Consider the following 17,470-nt stretch of genomic DNA (forward strand, 5'->3'; position numbering starts at 1 on the left):
ATCAGCCCCTTGTCAGATGGGTAGACTGCAAAAATTTTTTCCCATTCTGTTGGTTGCCGATTCACTCTACTGACTGTTTCTTTTGCCGTGCAGAAGCTGTGGAGTTTGATTAGGTCCCATTTGTCTATTTTGGCTTTTGTTGCCATTGCTTTTGGCGTTTTGGTCATGAAGTCCTTGCCTACACCTATGTCCTGAATGGTTTTGCCTAGATTTTCTTCTAAGGTTTTTATGGTATTAGGTCTGATGTTTAAGTCTTTAATCCATCTGGAGTTAATTTTGGTGTAAGGTGTCAGGAAGGGGTCCTGTTTCTGCTTTCTGCACATGGCTAGCCAGTTTTCCCAATACCATTTATTAAACAGGGAGTCCTTTCCCCATTGCTTGTTTTTGTCAGGTTTGTCGAAGATCAGATGGTTGTGGGTATGTTGTATTTCCTGTGAGGCCTCTGTTCTGTTCCATTGGTCTATATCTCTGTTTTGGTACCAGTACCATGCTGTTTTGATTACTGTAGCCTTGTAGTATAGTTTGAAGTCCGGTAGTGTGATGCCTCCCGCTTTGTTCTTTTTGCTTAGAATTGACTTGGCTATGCGGGCTCTCTTTTGGTTCCATATGAAGTTTAAGGTGTTTTTTTCCAGTTCTGTGAAGAAGGTCATTGGTAGCTTGATGGGAATAGCGTTGAATCTGTAAATTACTTTGGGCAGTATGGCCATTTTCACGATGTTGATTCTTCCTAACCATGAACATGGAATGTTTCTCCATCTGTTTGTATCCTCTCTTATTTCGTTGAGCAATGGCTTGTAGTTCTCCTTGAAGAGGTCCTTTACGTTCCTTGTTAGTTGTATTCCTAGGTACTTTATTCTCTTTGTAGCAATTGTGAATGGCAGTTCGTTCTTGATTTGGCTCTCTTGAAGTCTATTAGTGGTGTATAGGAATGCTTGTGATTTTTGCACGTTGATTTTGTATCCTGAGACTTTGCTGAAGTTGTTTATCAGTTTCAGGAGATTTTGGGCTGAGATGATGGGGTCTTCCAGATATACAATCATGTCATCTGCAAATAGAGACAATTTGATTTCCTCCTTTCCAATTTGGATACCCTTTATTTCTTTTTCTTGTCTGATTGCTCTGGCTAGAACTTCCAGTACTATATTGAATAGGAGTGGTGAGAGAGGGCATCCTTGTCTAGTGCCAGATTTCAAAGGGAATGCTTCCAGTTTTTGCCCATTCAGTATGATATTGGCTGTTGGTTTGTCGTAAATAGCTTTTATTGTTTTGAGATACGTTCCGTCAATACCTAGTTTATTGAGGGTTTTTAGCATAAAGGGTTGTTGAATTTTGTCAAAAGCCTTCTCTGCATCAATCGAGATAATCATGTGGTTTTTGTCTTTGGTTCTGTTTATGTGGTGAATTACGTTTATGGACTTGCGTATGTTGAACCAGCCTTGCATCCCCGGGATGAATCCTACTTGATCATGGTGGATGAGCTTTTTGATATGCTGTTGCAATCGGTTTGCCAGTATTTTATTGAAGATTTTTGCATCTATGTTCATCATGGATATTGGTCTGAAATTTTCTTTTCTTGTTGAGTCTCTGCCGGGTTTTGGTATCAGGATGATGTTTGTCTCGTAAAATGATTTGGGAAGGATTCCCTCTTTTTGGATTGTCTGGAATAGTTTCAGAAGGAATAGTATCAGCTCCTCCTTGTATGTCTGGTAGAATTCAGCTGTGAACCCATCTGGACCTGGGCTTTTTTTGGGTGGTAGGCTCTTTATTGCTGCCTCGACTTCAGACCATGTTATTGGTCTATTCAGTGTTTCGGCTTCTTCCAGGTTTAGGCTTGGGAGGTTGCAGGTGTCCAGGAATTTATCCATTTCTTCCAGGTTTACTAGTTTATGTGCATAGAGTTGTTTGTAATAATCTCTGATGATGGTTTGGATTTCTGTGGAATCTGTGGTGATATCCCCTTTATCGTTTTTTATTGCATCAATTTGGTTATTCTCTCTTTTCTTTTTTATTAATCTGGCTAGTGGTCTGTCTATTTTGTTGATCTTTTCAAAAAACCAGCTCCTGGATTTATTGATTTTTTGAAGAGTTTTTTGTGTCTCTATTTCCTTCAGTTCTGCTCTGATCTTAGTTATTTCCTGTCTTCTGCTAGGTTTTGAGTTTTTTTGATCTTGTTCCTCTAGCTCTTTCAATTTTGATGATAGGGTGTCAATTTTCGATCTCTCCTTTCTTCTCATGTGGGCACTCATTGCTATATATTTTCCTCTAGAGACTGCTTTAAATGTGTCCCAGAGATTCTGGTATGTTGTGTCTTCGTTCTCATTGGTTTCGAAGAACATCTTTATTTCTGCCTTCATTTCATTGTTTATCCAGTCAACATTCAAGAGCAAGTTGTTCAGTTTCCATGAAGCTGTGCGGTTCTGAGTTAGTTTCTGCATTCTGAGTTCTAACTCGATTGCACTGTGGTCTGAGAGACTGTTTGTTATGATTTCTGTTCTTTTGCATTTGCTGAGGAGTGATTTATTGCCAATTATGTGGTCAATTTTAGAGTAGGTGTGATGTGGTGCTGAGAAGAATGTATATTCTGTGGATTTGGGGTGGAGAGTTCTGTAAATGTCTATTAGGTTTGCTCGTTCCAGGTCTGTGTTCAGGTCCTGGATATCCTTGTTGATTTTCTGTCTGGTTGATCTGTCTAATATTGACAATGGGGTGTTAAAGTCTCCCACTATTATTGTGTGGGAGTCTAAGTCTCTTTGTAAGTCATTAAGAACTTGCCTTATGTATCTGGGTGCTCCTGTATTGGGTGCATATATATTTAGGATCGTTAGCTCTTCTTGTTGCAGTGATCCTTTTACCATTATGTAATGTCCTTCTTTGTCTCTTTTGATCTTTGTTGCTTTAAAGTCTATTTTATCAGAGATGAGAATTGCAACTCCTGCCTTTTTTTGCTCTCCGTTTGCTTGGTAGATCTTCCTCCATCCCTTTATTTTGAGCCTTTGTGTATCCTTGCATGTAAGATGGGTTTCCTGGATACAGCACACTGATGGGTTTTGGCTTTTTATCCAATTTGCCAGTCTGTGTCTTTTGATTGGGGCATTTAGTCCATTGACATTTAGGGATAGTATTGTTATGTGTGAATTTGATGCTGTCATTTTGATGCTACCTGGCTGTTTTGTTGGTTAGTTGATGCAGATTCTTGATTGTGTTGCTGCTTTTTTACCATTTGGTGTGTTTTTGGAGTGGCTGGTACTGGTTGTTCCTTTATATGTGTAGAGCCTCTTTCAGGAGTTCTTGTAGAGCAGGTTTGGTGGTGATGAAATCTCTGAGTGCTTGCTTGTTCACAAAGGATTTTATTTTTCCTTCACTTATGAAGCTGAGTTTGGCTGGATAGGAGATTCTGGGTTGAAAGTTCTTTTCTTTAAGGATGTTGAATATTGGCCCCCAGTCTCTTCTGGCTTGTAGGGTTTCTGCTGAGAGATCTGCTGTGAGTCTAATGGGCTTCCCTTTGTGGGTAACCCGACCTTTCTCTCTGGCTGCCCTTAGAATTTTCTCTTTCATTTCAACCCTGGTGAATCTGACGATTATGTGCCTTGGGGTTGCTCTTCTTGAGGAATATCTCTGTGGTGTTCTCTGTATTTCCTGGATTTGAATATTGGTCTGCCTTGCTAGGTTGGGGAAGTTTTCCTGGATAATATCCTGAAGAGTATTTTCCAGCTTGGATTCATTCTCTTCATCACATTCAGGTACACCTATCAGACGTAGATTAGGTCTTTTCACATAGTCCCACATTTCTTGAAGATTTTGTTCATTCCTTTTTGCGCTTTTTTCTCTGTTCTTGCCTTCTCTTTTTATTTCATTGAGTTGGTCTTCGACCTCTGATATCCTTTCTTCTGCTTGGTCAATTCAGCTGTTGAAGCTTGTGCATGCTTCACGAAGTTCTCGTGTTGCGTTTTTCAGCTCCATCAATTCACTTATTCTCCTCTCTATGCTGTCCATTCTCGTCAGCAGTTCGTCCAATCTTTTTTCAAGGTTCCTATTTTCTTTGCGATGGGTTAGAACATGTTCTTTTAGCTCATTGTAGTTTCTTACTACCCATCTTCTGAAGTCTGATTCTGTCATTTCATCACCCTCCTTCTCCATCCGGTCTGGTTCCCTTGCTGGTGAGGAGTTGTGATCACTTTTAGGAGGAGAGGTGTTCTGGTTTCGGGAGTTTTCATCCTTTTTACGCTGGTTTCTACCCATTTTTGTGGGTTTATCCACCTGTTGTCTGTCTCTGTCCCAGGGAGTTGGAGCTTTATGAGTTTCCGTTGCACTACTGCCTTTTTTGATTTTTTTTTTTTCAGGTCGGACCCGCCCAGCTGCCCTGAGCTCTTCCCTGTAGTCCTTTTTATATGGGCGTAGTTAGAACTGTCTGGGCAATGGTGGCCCCGCCTCTGTTATGGCGGACTCTCTCTGTTGTGGCAGGTTGCCTCGGCAACGGCGGGTTGCCTCGGCAACGGCAGCCTGCCTCCGCAGAGGTGGAGAGTCTCAGTAATGGCGGAAGCCCCTCCCCCACGGAGCCGGACCGTCCCGGTTCAGCTGTGCTCGGTTTGAAGGGCTCAACCCAGAGGGTTTCCAATTACTGTTTTTGTTTTCGTTGTTGTTGGGGGTGGAGGGGTGGGACCAACCGAGCCTGATCACCTGGCTCCCTGACTCAGAGTCTTTTCTTTTAAGTTGAACGACCCCGCGTTCTGGTCGCTTGTTGAAAAGGCGCCGGGATCTCCCGTGCTGGGACTCACGGAGTCGGCTCGAACCGCGGCGCCGGCTCCTGGCGGATTTTTTGCCTAGGAGTCTCCTGGCCTGACTCGCTATTTCAGATGAATGGGCAACTCTGCCGTCTCAGGGCTCTGCTCGCCAGCTAAGAGGGCTCCCAGACCAGTGGCTTTTGTACGGAGAACCGCAGCAACAGGGCGTGGTCACAGCAGCCGCGCGGGCGGAATCAGCCCCGCGGGGGCCAAAACAGCCGCACCGGCTGGGACTGCGACGCTGGCGACCCCTCTGCCTGGGTATCTCCTGGTCTGTGGGCAATAAGAGTTCGTCTGTAAATGCGGCGTCCACTCACCCTCTGCACTTTCACTGGGAGCTGAAGTCCTGAGCTGTTCTTAGGCGGCCATCTTGAAAGTCGGATCTAATGGACATATATGTTAATAGCATTTCTAATAAAAATTTGGGCCTCTATATTTGGGCTTGTTTTCTCTGAGAAAAGGACATACAGCGTAGTGAGTTTTGGACACTAATTCTATTTTATCTGAATTTAATTTCTATTCTAAATATACTATTCCAAAAGAAAGAAATGCTTATTGAAAAATGCAGCCAATTCAGAAATATGCTTTGTAGGCAGTAAAAGTTTCCATTATTTTGTGTAGATTAAATTGGATTATAGAGGTCGTGGTTTTTTGGCTGGGCGCCACGCCTCATGCAGGTAATCTCAGCACTTTGGGAGGCTGAGCCAGGCAGATTACTTGAGGTCAGGAGTTTGAGACCAGCCTGGCCAACATGGTGGAAACCTTCTCTACTAAAAATACAAAAATTAGCTGGGCATGGTGGTGGGTGCCTATAATCCTAGCTAATCAGGAGGCTGAGGAAGGATAATTGCTTGAACCCTGGAAGTGGAGGGTGCAGTGAGCCGAGATTGTGCCACTGCACCCCAGCCTAGGCACCAGAGCAACAGAGCAAGGCACCATCTACAAAAAAAAGAGAGAAAGGGAGAAAAGAAGAAAGAATTAAAGAAAGGAAGAAAGAAAGAAAAGAAAAAGAAATAGTGGTTCTTTGTATGTACAAAATAAATTTGCTCATTGCATCAGAGTATGGTTATTGATTGAAGGCTAAGTGTTTAGTTAATGTATGGGGCAGGTAATAATGAAATCACAGCTCTGCAAATTCTTTTGAAGTTATACTGTAACCTTGGTATGTGTATTGAAAATGTGGCCATTTTACCCCATTCCTATGAATGAAAACTATTTGGTGAATCAGAGGATAGTTTGAATTGGGATATGAGAGCCAGTGTAAGTAAAGTCAGCTCTAGTTTAGTTTTTTTTTTTTTTTCCTTTTAAGGCATAGCATTTACCAGAAGTATAGCTTTGGGAACCTTGTAGCATCTTAAAGACTTTTAAAGGGTTGACAACTATTGGCAAATTGACTAATACAGAGAACTAAACTTTGGTTCATTTATTCAGTGTCTAAATGAAAAATGGGCAGATAAATAAAAGAGCTAAGAATGAAAGAAATGTGATTTCATGTGCTTCTCCTTTTTAGCTCTTATCATAGATTGAACAGATTTGATGTTTTTGGTAAGTACACTTAGGCAGAGTAGCAGAGGCTTGGTTGTCATTTAGCTTTTATGGCCTTAGTGGAATTAATGAGAACTGCAAATGGTCATCAAGTCTTGGTGCTTCATGGAGAGGTAACACTTCTACAGTGACTGTGTTAGCTTAGTGGTTATGGTATTACTGCAGGGACATGATCACTTAGGAAGAGAGCCTTTCAGACTTGGGTCAGTCTTAAAGCAGACCTCATGTGGAGGGTTTCTGCTAACCTGCATCTCTTACAGAGCACTACTAGTCAGTATGCTGTAGTATTAATCAGTAGGACAAGTTCAGTGAAGTGAAGGAGAATTGAATGCTTGAAGTTCACATTTAGGCAAAAATTTGCCATTTTAGGAGGTGAGTATAAGACATGATTTTTTACAGAAAACACTAATGATAAAAACAGAGCTCTCTGTCACGTGCCTTTGTACTTGACTCTATTGTCATCTTTCCTTAAGAAACTTAGCTCAGGGCTGGGTGCAGTGGCTCACGTCTGTAATCCCAGCATTTTGGGAGGCTAAGGCCGGAGGATCAGTTGAGCTCAGGAGTTCAAGACCAGCTTGGGCAACATAGCTAGACCTCATCTCTACTAAAAAATTTAAAAACAAAGACAAAACCAAAACAAGCTTAGAATGGTGGTGTGTGCCTGTGGTCCTAGCTGCTTGAGAAGCTGAGGCAGGATAGCTTGAGCCCAGGAGATCGAGGCTGCACTTAGCTATGATTGTGCCATTGCATTCTAACCTGGGTAACAGAATGAGACCTTGTCTCAAAGGAAAAAAAAAAAAAAAAGACAGAAACTTTAAGTTTAGACTTCTTTTTATAGCAGCTTTCAGCCTGCTATAGACAATACAGAAATGAGGGGATAAAGTTTTATTTAGATACTCTGATAGCTTAGCCAGTGACAATGACCTGCCCAAATATGGAATGCTAAAATGTTTTCTTTTTGGAAGCAAAGCCCAGGAAAATTGGTTTTGAAGTAGTGTTAAAAACCTGGTGATTAAATGAGAAGAAGAGCGTGAGAAGAGATTTTTCCAAAATCCAGTGTGTGTTTGGACAGAAACAAAGGAAAAATACTCATTGTTAAATTGGTTAATAGAGGACTTGAATGCTTTGTTTGCCATAGACAAAACATCTTTATCTTAAACTGGAATCTTTCTAACTTCTGTTGCATGCATTGCTGCATTTCCTTTTTTACATGTGCTCTCATTTATTTTCATGGCAAATGCATTTTTAAACAAAGTCTCTGGGATAATTATTGCCATTAATTAGTTTTGATACTTCTTTTTTAATGATATTTTCATTTATTCCCTTTTGCTAGCTGGATTGCCTTTTGCAATTCTTACTTCAAGGCATACCCCCTTTCAACGAGGAGTATTCTGTAATGATGAGTCCATCAAGTACCCTTACAAAGAAGACACCATACCTTATGCGTTATTAGGTGGAATAATCATTCCATTCAGTATTATCGTTGTAAGTTAAATCCACTTTTCCAAGTTTATGACTTTCGGGCACTTGGCTTAATTTTCTGTTACTCTGTTAATGCATAAATGTGTAACTCTCCAAAAATAATGTATGCTTTTTAAACTTTCAATTGATGGTTTATTTGATTAAGATAATCTCAGCTATTTTAAGTGGAGTCAAAAAAATAACAATGTGTAATTAGAAGAGCCAGGCACAGTGATGTGCCTGTAGTCCCAGCTACTCAAGAGGCTGAGTCTCTAGGATCACTTGAGTCTAGGAGTTGGAGACTACAGTATGTGATGATCACATCTGTGAATAGCCACTCTACTCCAGCCCAGACAACACTGCAATATCCCATCTTAACGAAATGAACCTCACTGCATATGTATAGATTTTGTGCTAATCTTTTCCATGTCACTGTGATTGTTAGAGCTCTAATTTGCTGTTTTAAAAATTGTGTGATTGATAGTTGAATGTTATAGCAATATGTTTCTAGCATACTTTATACATGGGATATCATTTTATAATTTATTGTATCTTTGTGTATGTACCTACTGTTTTGACTTTCCCTCTGTACTGAGTTATAGAAAAGAAAAATTGCTAACTAATGTTAAAACTTTATTTTAATGCATGCTTACTTTAAATAACTTCTAGATAATATCATACACAGGAGAGAAAACTGTAGTTCTATATATGATTAGTAGTGAATATGAAAGAATTTTTACTGGTACTGAAAGCAAGACTGAGTCTTAAACTAAATAACTTGTTTTTCAGTATTTCAGGTGGAAATGCTTAAAGAATGTGTCTAAGGATAAGATTATTGACTGGACTAGATTATTTTTGTAATCTCGACTCAAATTCTATGACTTAACAGTTTGTGCTCTGAAACTTGTAATTTTGTGGGTCCAGCATGCTTCTACTGCCTGGCTCTGCTGACCATAACTGTAACTTTAGAAACAAGATTTATGTTACTTAAAAGCAGAAGGCTGGGCACGGTGGCTCATGCCTGTAATCCTAGCACTTTGGGAGGCTGAAGTGGACGGATCACCTGAGGTCAGGAGTTAGAGATGAGCCTGGCCAACATGGTGAAACCTGTCTTTCCTAATAATGCAAAAATTAGCTGATTACAGGTATGGTGGCGCACACCTATAATCCCAGCTTGGGAGGCTGAGGCAGGAGAATCACTTGAACCCAGGAGGCGGAGGTTGCAGTGAGCTGAGATCGCACCTCTATACTTTAGCCTGGGTGGCAGAGTGAGACTCTGTTTTAAAAAAAAGAAAAGAAAAGAAAAGAAAAAAAGCAGAAAATATGCTGTATGTATGTGGTGGCTCACGCCTGTAATCCCAGCATTTTGGGAGGCCAAGTCAGGAGGAACACTTGAGCTCAGAAGTATGAGACCAACTGGGCAGCATAGCAAGACCCTTGCCTATACCAAAAAAAAAAAAAAAAAAAAAGAAGCCTTGCAGGTGGGCAGGAACCTGTAGTCCCAGCTACTCAGAAGCCTGAAACGAGAGGATGCCCTCAGCTTGGGCAACAGAGGGAGACCCTCTCTCAAAAAAAAAAAAAAAGATCATGTACACACATACACACACACACACACACACACAGAGAGAGAGAGAGAGAGAGAGTTGTGTGTGTGTCCTTTTAAAAAAATTGAAAAAAATATATAGTTGTATCCAGGAGATAGGCCAAAGATGACAACAAATATATCATTTTATTTTGGGAGTTTATTTTGAAAAGAGAAAAACTTAATTTAGAAATATCCTAATCAAGAATGATCATAATACCTTATTAGCAATGAAAGTTAACTTGTAATTTGTGATGCATAATTAGTAAAATAAAACATTTGCTATACAGATATTTGTTTTACAAGACTGTGAGCTCCTTGAAGGCAGAGATGATATCTTGTTCATCTTAGTGTCCTTACCACCTGGCATGGAACACAGCATGTCCTGGGTGCCTGAATGAAACTATGTTTGTATGAAGGAAACTGTGGAGTAATTATGCAGTGATGTTGGTGACTCTCCTGAAGTATGGGAAAGTTTTAAGAAGTCAGGTATTCTTTTAATCTAGACAAATCTTTACACTGAATTTATACTGCTAAAAGAAAGACAACAAAGTCTATAATTTTCCCATTAAGGAGGGAAGAGGGTCTTTTTTTTTTAAAGTACATGTTTCTGAGGGATTACCAAGCAATTATTTATAACATTTTTAGTAAGACATTTAGTTGCAATTACCAATTTCAGACAGGATTCAAATATTCAAATATATAGTGCTAGAAATAGACTTGTCTTTCAATTCTGCCTTTTTATTTTTTGTCTTAGTAAAGAAGATGCCATGCAAGCAGAACTACAGGAATGTGCTCTAGCCTGGAGGGCTGCAGTATAACAGGGCACTGATTGCTGGGCAGGCCTTGTGATGTGCACAGTATACACAGTGCCTCACAAAATGCTTAGCAAAAACTCATGAATTATATTTCATTAACTTGGAATTCTTTACTATTTCTTTTCTTTTTGAGACAGAGTCTTGCTCTGTCACTAGGCTGGAGTGCAGTGGTGCAATCTCCGCTCACTGCAACCTCCACCTCCTGGGTTCAAGCGATTCTTCTGCCTCAGCCTCCCGAGTAGCTGGGACCACAGGCACATCCCACCACACCTGGCTAATTTTTTTTTGTATTTTTAGTAGAGACGGGGTTTCACCGTGTTGGCCAGGATGGTCTTGATCTCTTGACCTCGTGATCCGCCCGCCTTGGCCTCCCAAAGTGCTGGGATTACAGGTGTGAGCCACCGCACCCGGCCTTTTTTTTTTTTTTTTTGCCTTTGAGACAGAGTCTCCCTGTGTTGCCCAGGCTGGAATACAGTGGCGCGATCTTGGCTCACTGCAACCTCTGAGTCCTGGGTTCAAACGATTCTCCTTCCTCAGCCTCCCAAGTAACTGGGACTACAGGTGATCGCCACCACACCTGGCTAATTTTTGTATTTTTAGTAGAGATGGGGTTTCACCATTTTGGCCAGGATGGTCTCTATCTCCTGACATTGTGATTTGCCTGCCTCGGCCTCCCAAAGTGCTGGAATTACAGGCATGAGCCACTGTGCGTGGCCTATTCTTTACTATTTCAGCATAACCTGTGAGAAAGTTATCTTTGCATGGAATAAAATAGTAAGTCAATTAATAGATGAGTACAGACTGTTTTAAAAAGAACAGACTGTTTAAAGGTACTGTTTTCATCTCTACATTATCATTGAAAACAAACACTGCTTAGGGCAGTGGTTTTATGTGTGTATGTAGGTATGTTTTGATTAATTGATTGACAGAGTCTTTCTCTGTCACCCAGGCATGAGTGCAGTGGTGTGATCACAGCTCAATGCAGCCTCAACCTCCTGGGCTTACGTGATCCTCCTGCTTCAGCCACTTAAGGAGCTGGGACCACAGGCGTGCACCACCACAGCAAATTAATTTTTTTTGTTTTCACAGATAGGATCTCTCTGTGTTGCACAGGCTTGTGTCTCAAGTTCCTGGGCTCAAGCAACCCTCCTGCCTCAACCTCCCAAAATGCTGGGATTATAGGTGTAAGCCACCATGCCGAGCCGTTTGTGCTAGTTTAAAATAATTCCATTTTATCATTAACTCAGCCTCTTTCAGGCAACGCATGGTTAGACTTGAATACATTTAACTTTATTTACTAGAAAGTAAATTATTTATTTAAAAAATCACTATAATTAAGACTGCACGTGAGGGCTTTGACGTAACTTGCAAATGATTCATTAATAAATGAGTAACTGAGAGAGCCTGGCAGGTAGAGAACAAGGATTATTATAGTTTCTCAGAAGACATGGGACAATTTCAATAAAGAGGAAATGGTCAGTGAAATCAAATACACTGAGAAGTTAAAGTAAGTGAGAGTTGATAAAGATTTGTTTGATCTGATGAGAGAATTTTGACTTTTGAGAAAAAAATCAGTAGAATAAAGGAAATGGAGGTGGTTAGCAGTATTTAGGAGGGAGTAGAAGAGGTGGAGATGTGCCATTAGTTTTAGACTATTCTTTTGGGGAGGTGGGCCCTGAATGAAAGACAGAAAATCATAGGTACAGTGTAGAAACGTATACAATTACCTTGGTTGATGGAGATTTAAAGAGGATGGTAGGAGAATACTATGGGAGATAGGTTTAAAAAGGTTGCATCCCTCTGATTTAGATAATTATTAGCTTTGAACTTCTTAAGGATTGTTTTACTCCTCCAAACATTATTTTTAGTTCTTCAATAATTTATCATATCCTTAGAATCTAGGTTAAAAACACATTATAATTCATCTCAGTTTTAGGATTAGGCCACATTTGGCTTAGGTGTAAGACTTCATGAAAGGTTAAGAATTGGCATGAATGGCTCAAAAGTCAGAAGAAGGTATTAAAATGAAACAAAAGAACACGGCTATCTCGTGTGGATCCGATGGGCAGATGCATCTTTGCATTTAATTCAGAAGAATTTATTTAGAACTTCTCTATTGTCTGCTCTTCTCAGGGATGTAAGTTGACCTAGCATTTGCTAGCTTTAGAGATACCCCTGCCTTCCTGGTATTAATGGTTGAGTTTCAGCTTAGGCTACTTCTGAAGACCAGCTTTTAGTCTCTGCCCAGTATTCTGAATATTCCTAGCAAACTCATTTTCTGTCATCACGGGCAACAGCCAGGATTTTAGTGGCCACAAACTATGATGATTATGACTAGGAAGACTCACAAAATGTAATACCTGTTTCTGGAAAATAGTTGAGTGCCTAAGAACAGCTGATACCTGAGACGTAGAAGTTTCAAATGCTTAAAACTGTAGCTGATTAATATACTTGGTATGCTTTCAAGGATCAAAAATGAATTTTAAAATGAAATGTTAGAGAAGTTCTTTCTGGCTACTAATCTGTGAGGAATTACTGGGATCCCTTATTGGCCCGAGGAGGTAATGTATACTGAAATACAAGGCTTCTCTTGGCAGTCAGGGATAACCCTAAGCAAATTGTGCAGGAATGGCATTTCTAGAAGTACATACAGTTTTCTTCTCTGTGACCTGTTCTCAGAAAAGAATCTCATTAGTTTATTCACATTAAGGACTATAATTAGAATTGTATTTTTATGGGGCTTAACATGTTTAAGGACGTTTGCTGTTTACCCGAGGCAGCAGCTTTCATTAAAATTTATTGACCCCCTACTTTGTTTAGGTCGCTCTGGTGATACGAGGTTTCTGTTCAACAATTAAGAAATCCTCTACTGGGTGCAGTGGCTCTCGCCTGCAATCCCAGCACTTTGGGAGGCCGAAGTGGGTAGATCATGAGGTCAGGAGTTCAAGACCAATCTGACCAATATGGTGAAACCCCGTCTCACTAAAAATACAAAAACATGAGCCAGGCATGGTGGTGCAATCTGTAGTCCCAGCTACTCAGGAGGCTAAGGCAGGAGAATTGCTTGAACCCAGGAGGCAAAGATTGTGGTGAGCAGAGATCATGCCACTGTACTCCAGACTGGATGACAGAGTGAGACTCAGTCTCAAAAAAAAAAAAAAAAAAGGTGGGGTGGTGGTGGTGGTGGAAGTCCTCCTTACCTTGTAGAGTTCATATTCTCATTGTCAAAGTTATAACATTCTAATTATGGAACTCTAGGAGGCATTGAGCCAGATAAGGAAAGCATTTTAGGTATCAGATTCTTGAAATTCCTTTCAGGAAGCAACCATTTATTTTACTTACGGTAAGACTTACCCTGAAGACAGTTGATCCTCATTAAATGGAAATGTTTGAATGCTTTATAAAATTGTTTATGTAAATTTAAGGTGAGCAGAGAAACTAATAATATATCTCAAGTCAAGTTTTGCTACTTATATTCTCTCTGCCCAGATTAGCAAACCCACTGTTTAGACTGCTGTATGTTTAAGTGGTTTTTTTGTTTGTTTTTATTTTTATTTATTTGTTTTTGAGACGGAGTATCGCTGTATCTCATCAGGCTGGACTGCAGTGGCGCCATCTTGGCTCACTGCAACTTCCACCTCCCGGATTCAAGTGATTCTCCTGCCTCAGTTTCCCAAGTAGCTGGGGATTATAGGCACCTACCCCACGCCTGGCTAATTGTTCTGTATTTTTAGTAGAGACGGGGTTCCACCATATTGGCCAGGCTGGTCTCGAACTCCTGACTTCAGGTGATTCACCCGCTTAAGCCTCCCAAAGTTCTGGGATTACAGGTGTGAGCCACAGTGCCTGGCCTTAAATGTTTATTTTGGTTTCAGGTAGCTAGAGTCTTACTGTTTTTTTTTTTTTTTTTTTTTTTTTTTAAATAGCCAATGTTACTATTTATAATGTTGCCATTCAGTATTATTTGAATTCTCAGGATATTGGTTTGTTAATTTGTAAAGCATTTTTATACTTTTAAATTAGTGACTAAGAGTCCTGTCCCCCACCCCTTGGGCCCCCAGCAGAGGTCACTTGGAAGGCAGGACTGGTAGGTCCTGTTAGCTAAATCTCTGCCCTCTGTATCCTCTAGCAATCCTCCCTGAAATGGTTTTACCCTTTTAATATGATGGATGTCTTTGATTCAAAGGAATGTTTGAGAAAAATGAAGAGTCTTGTCAGATAAAAGTACTTAATATATAAGAGTTTCTGACTGGAGAAGTATTTATTTATTTATTGTTGCCCAGGCCGGAGTGCAATGGTGTGATCTCAGCTGTCTACAACCTTTGCCTCCCAGGTTCAAGCCATTCTCCTGCCTAAGCCTTCCAAGTAGCTGGAATACAGGCACCTGACACCATGCCCAGCTGATTTTTTGTATTTTTAGTAGACACAGGGTTTCACCATGTTGACCAGGCTGGTCTTGAACTCCTGACCTTGGGTGATCCACTGCCTCGGCCTCCTAAAGTGCTGGGATTACAGGCATGAACATGGGATTACAGGGCATGGTAATGCCCTGCTGGAAGTTTGTTTTTTTGGACAAGCCATAGTTTTTGTCCTCCGGGATATATCACTGTCTCCTTTTTTTTTTTTGAGACAGAGTCTCACTCTGTCACCAGGCTGGAGTGCAGTGTTGTGATCTTGGCTTACTGCAACCTCCTCCTTCCGGGTTCAATTGATTCTCCTGCCTCAGCCTCCCAAGTTGCTGGGACTACAGGCGTGTACCACCATGCCCAGCTAATTTTTGTATTTTTAGTAGAGACGGGGTTTCACCATGTTGGCCAGGTTGGTCTCAATCTCTTGACTTCGTGATCCACCCACCTCAGCCTCCCAAAGTGCTGGGTTTACAGGCATGAGCCACTGCGTCTGTCCCACTGTCTACTTTTTAAAGCTCTGTTTATTTGAATACAAGAAAAAAGATCTTGCTATTTTAGGTAAGCTGTGATATGATTTTGGCTCAGCCGTGGCTTTGTAAGTAATGTCCACCATTGATCTGACACACTTTTTTGTGGCTTAGAATTGGATATCCTAAGTTGACTCTCCATTGTAAAGAAAAAAAGGGCTGGGACTGTTTTTAAAACAAAGATCTTTTTGTGAGTTACCATTTTCTTTTTTCTCCCTATGTTTTGTTTTGTTTAAAGTGCCTGCTTGCTATTTTAACATATTATTTTTCTGTTTCTTTTTCAGATGATTCTTGGAGAAACCCTGTCTGTTTACTGTAACCTTTTGCACTCAAATTCCTTTATCAGGAATAACTACATAGCCACTATTTACAAAGCCATTGGAACCTTTTTATTTGGTGCAGCTGCTAGTCAGTCCCTGACTGACATTGCCAAGTATTCAATAGGCAGACTGCGGCCTCACTTCTTGGATGTTTGTGACCCAGATTGGTCAAAAATCAACTGCAGTGATGGTTACATTGAAAACTACGTATGTCGAGGGAATGCAGAAAAAGTTAAGGAAGGCAGGTGAGTATGAAGTCTCTAATACTTGTTTTATCTTGTATATTCTTGAAATAGAAGGTTTCAGTGACTGGAAGATAAGCCATGCACTAGCTTGAAAAGAGAAGTTACTGTTATCACTGGGAAGTGAATTTTGATCTTGTTCGAATTGTTCTTTCTCCTCATGCCTTTTTCATTTTTTATTGCTGTTTTCCATTTAAGAGCATTTTACTGCAGCTCTTCTTTTCATCACCAGTGTAAAAAAATGTTAAATGAACCTTACAGATCATTTAGCCCAGAGTCAGCAAACTTTAAGATGTCAGATAGTAAATATATATTTTAACATTTTTATATTATTAATATTATTTTATAGAGACTGGGTCTCACTATGTTGCCCAGGCTGATGTCAGACTCCTGGGCTCAAGTGATCCTCCCACCTTGGCCTCTCCAAAGTGCTGGGATTACAGGCATGAGCCACCACGTCCATCCAATAGTAAATATTTTAGGCCCTGTGGGCCACATGTTCTTCTCTTCATAACTGTGGAACTCTGCTGTTAATGGCAAGAAAGGAGCCATAGACAATACTTAAACAAATAATGTGGCTATGCTCCAATAAACTTTACAAAAGCAGTGGCTGCCCCAAGGGTCATAGTTTGCTGAACCCTGATCTAGTCCCACCATTATTTATGAAGCTCTGCTAGATCTTAGTATTCTTAGGTTATTATTATTATTTTTAGATCTTTTTAAATAAGGTAACTTGATTCAGATTGTTACAGATCTAGGTCATCAGGTTGCCATCTTATAACACCCTTACTGGGCTCCTTTCTGCATGCTGGGGCACTATTAGACATGAATGAAATAGAATGTTTGGAGCTCAGAAGACACAACTTTTTAAATGTATAGATGAGGAAAAAATAGAGGCCCAAGAAGACTAAGTAAAGCCACTAATTAGTAGCAGAGGCAATTCCTCATCTCAAGTTTCAGAATTGTCAGCCTTATCTTTTTACATATTAAGTTTAATTTCCTTTAGTTGTTCAATGTACAGATACTTTCTTTGATTACAAATAGTTTGTTTGATTTTTTTAAGATATGATTTCCAAATACTTCATTGTTTTTGTTGGTTTTCTTGGAAGCAACATAGGCCTGCTAGTAGCTTCAATTTTTTGTACTTAGTGGGGATAAAAAAATCTTATTTAACTAGAGTATATACTATGCTATTTGCTAGGGATTTAGCAGTGAAGAAGACATCTCTGGTCCCATCTTCATGGACCTTAGTCTAGCAGGGAAGATCTACATTAAACAAATGATGAGAATGGAAGAGAACTTGCTTGTTGATAATGAGGTCAAAGAACAGGAAGATCAAGCTGTTAAATGGCAAGCTTTGAGGTGGTGAGGAGGACTGATGTGGGTGTAAAGTCTTAATGAAGGAGGGGAAAGTGACTGAAGAAATAGACAGTTGAGAAATAGATGGTAGAAGGTGATATTGTTGATTTGAGCTCAGGTGAACAGGCATTTTTATAAGAGGGCTAGAGAAAGAATGGTCCAGAAATGGCTTTGAGGAATGATGAAGACACCAAGGTCAATACTGGAACCTTAAGGTGTGTGGGCTGTGGAGATCTAATTCCCTGCAGGGCCCAGCAGTGTCCTAGGGAAAGGCTCTTTAACTGGATGACTAGGAGGTGCAGTGAGCCTTCAGGGATGAGTTTGGAGACACAGGAAAAGATAGAGGACTTTAACAGTAGAGCCGGAATTCCGGAGTGTTCAGTGGAGGAGTAGGAACAGAGGGGATGAACAAATGGCTTAGGTGGA

The 17,470-nt window shown here is 40.4% G+C and overlaps 1 protein-coding gene across 2 annotated transcripts in view; it reads left to right on the forward strand.

The window, feature by feature from the left end:
- Positions 1 to 17,470, forward strand: part of PLPP1 (phospholipid phosphatase 1) — a 107,334-nt gene that overhangs the window by 52,469 nt on the left and 37,395 nt on the right. The window contains exons 2-3 of one of the 2 annotated variants that reach the window (XM_003925850.4): positions 7,660 to 7,811; positions 15,408 to 15,688. In XM_003925850.4, the coding sequence (XP_003925899.1) occupies positions 7,660 to 7,811; positions 15,408 to 15,688 (433 nt within the window). The remainder of the gene's footprint in view (positions 1 to 7,659; positions 7,812 to 15,407; positions 15,689 to 17,470) is intronic. The other variant, XM_003925851.4, reaches the window with a different exon arrangement.

Source organism: Saimiri boliviensis, chromosome 1 (genome assembly GCF_048565385.1).
Source record: "Saimiri boliviensis isolate mSaiBol1 chromosome 1, mSaiBol1.pri, whole genome shotgun sequence".
Taxonomy (NCBI): Eukaryota; Metazoa; Chordata; class Mammalia; order Primates; family Cebidae; genus Saimiri; species Saimiri boliviensis.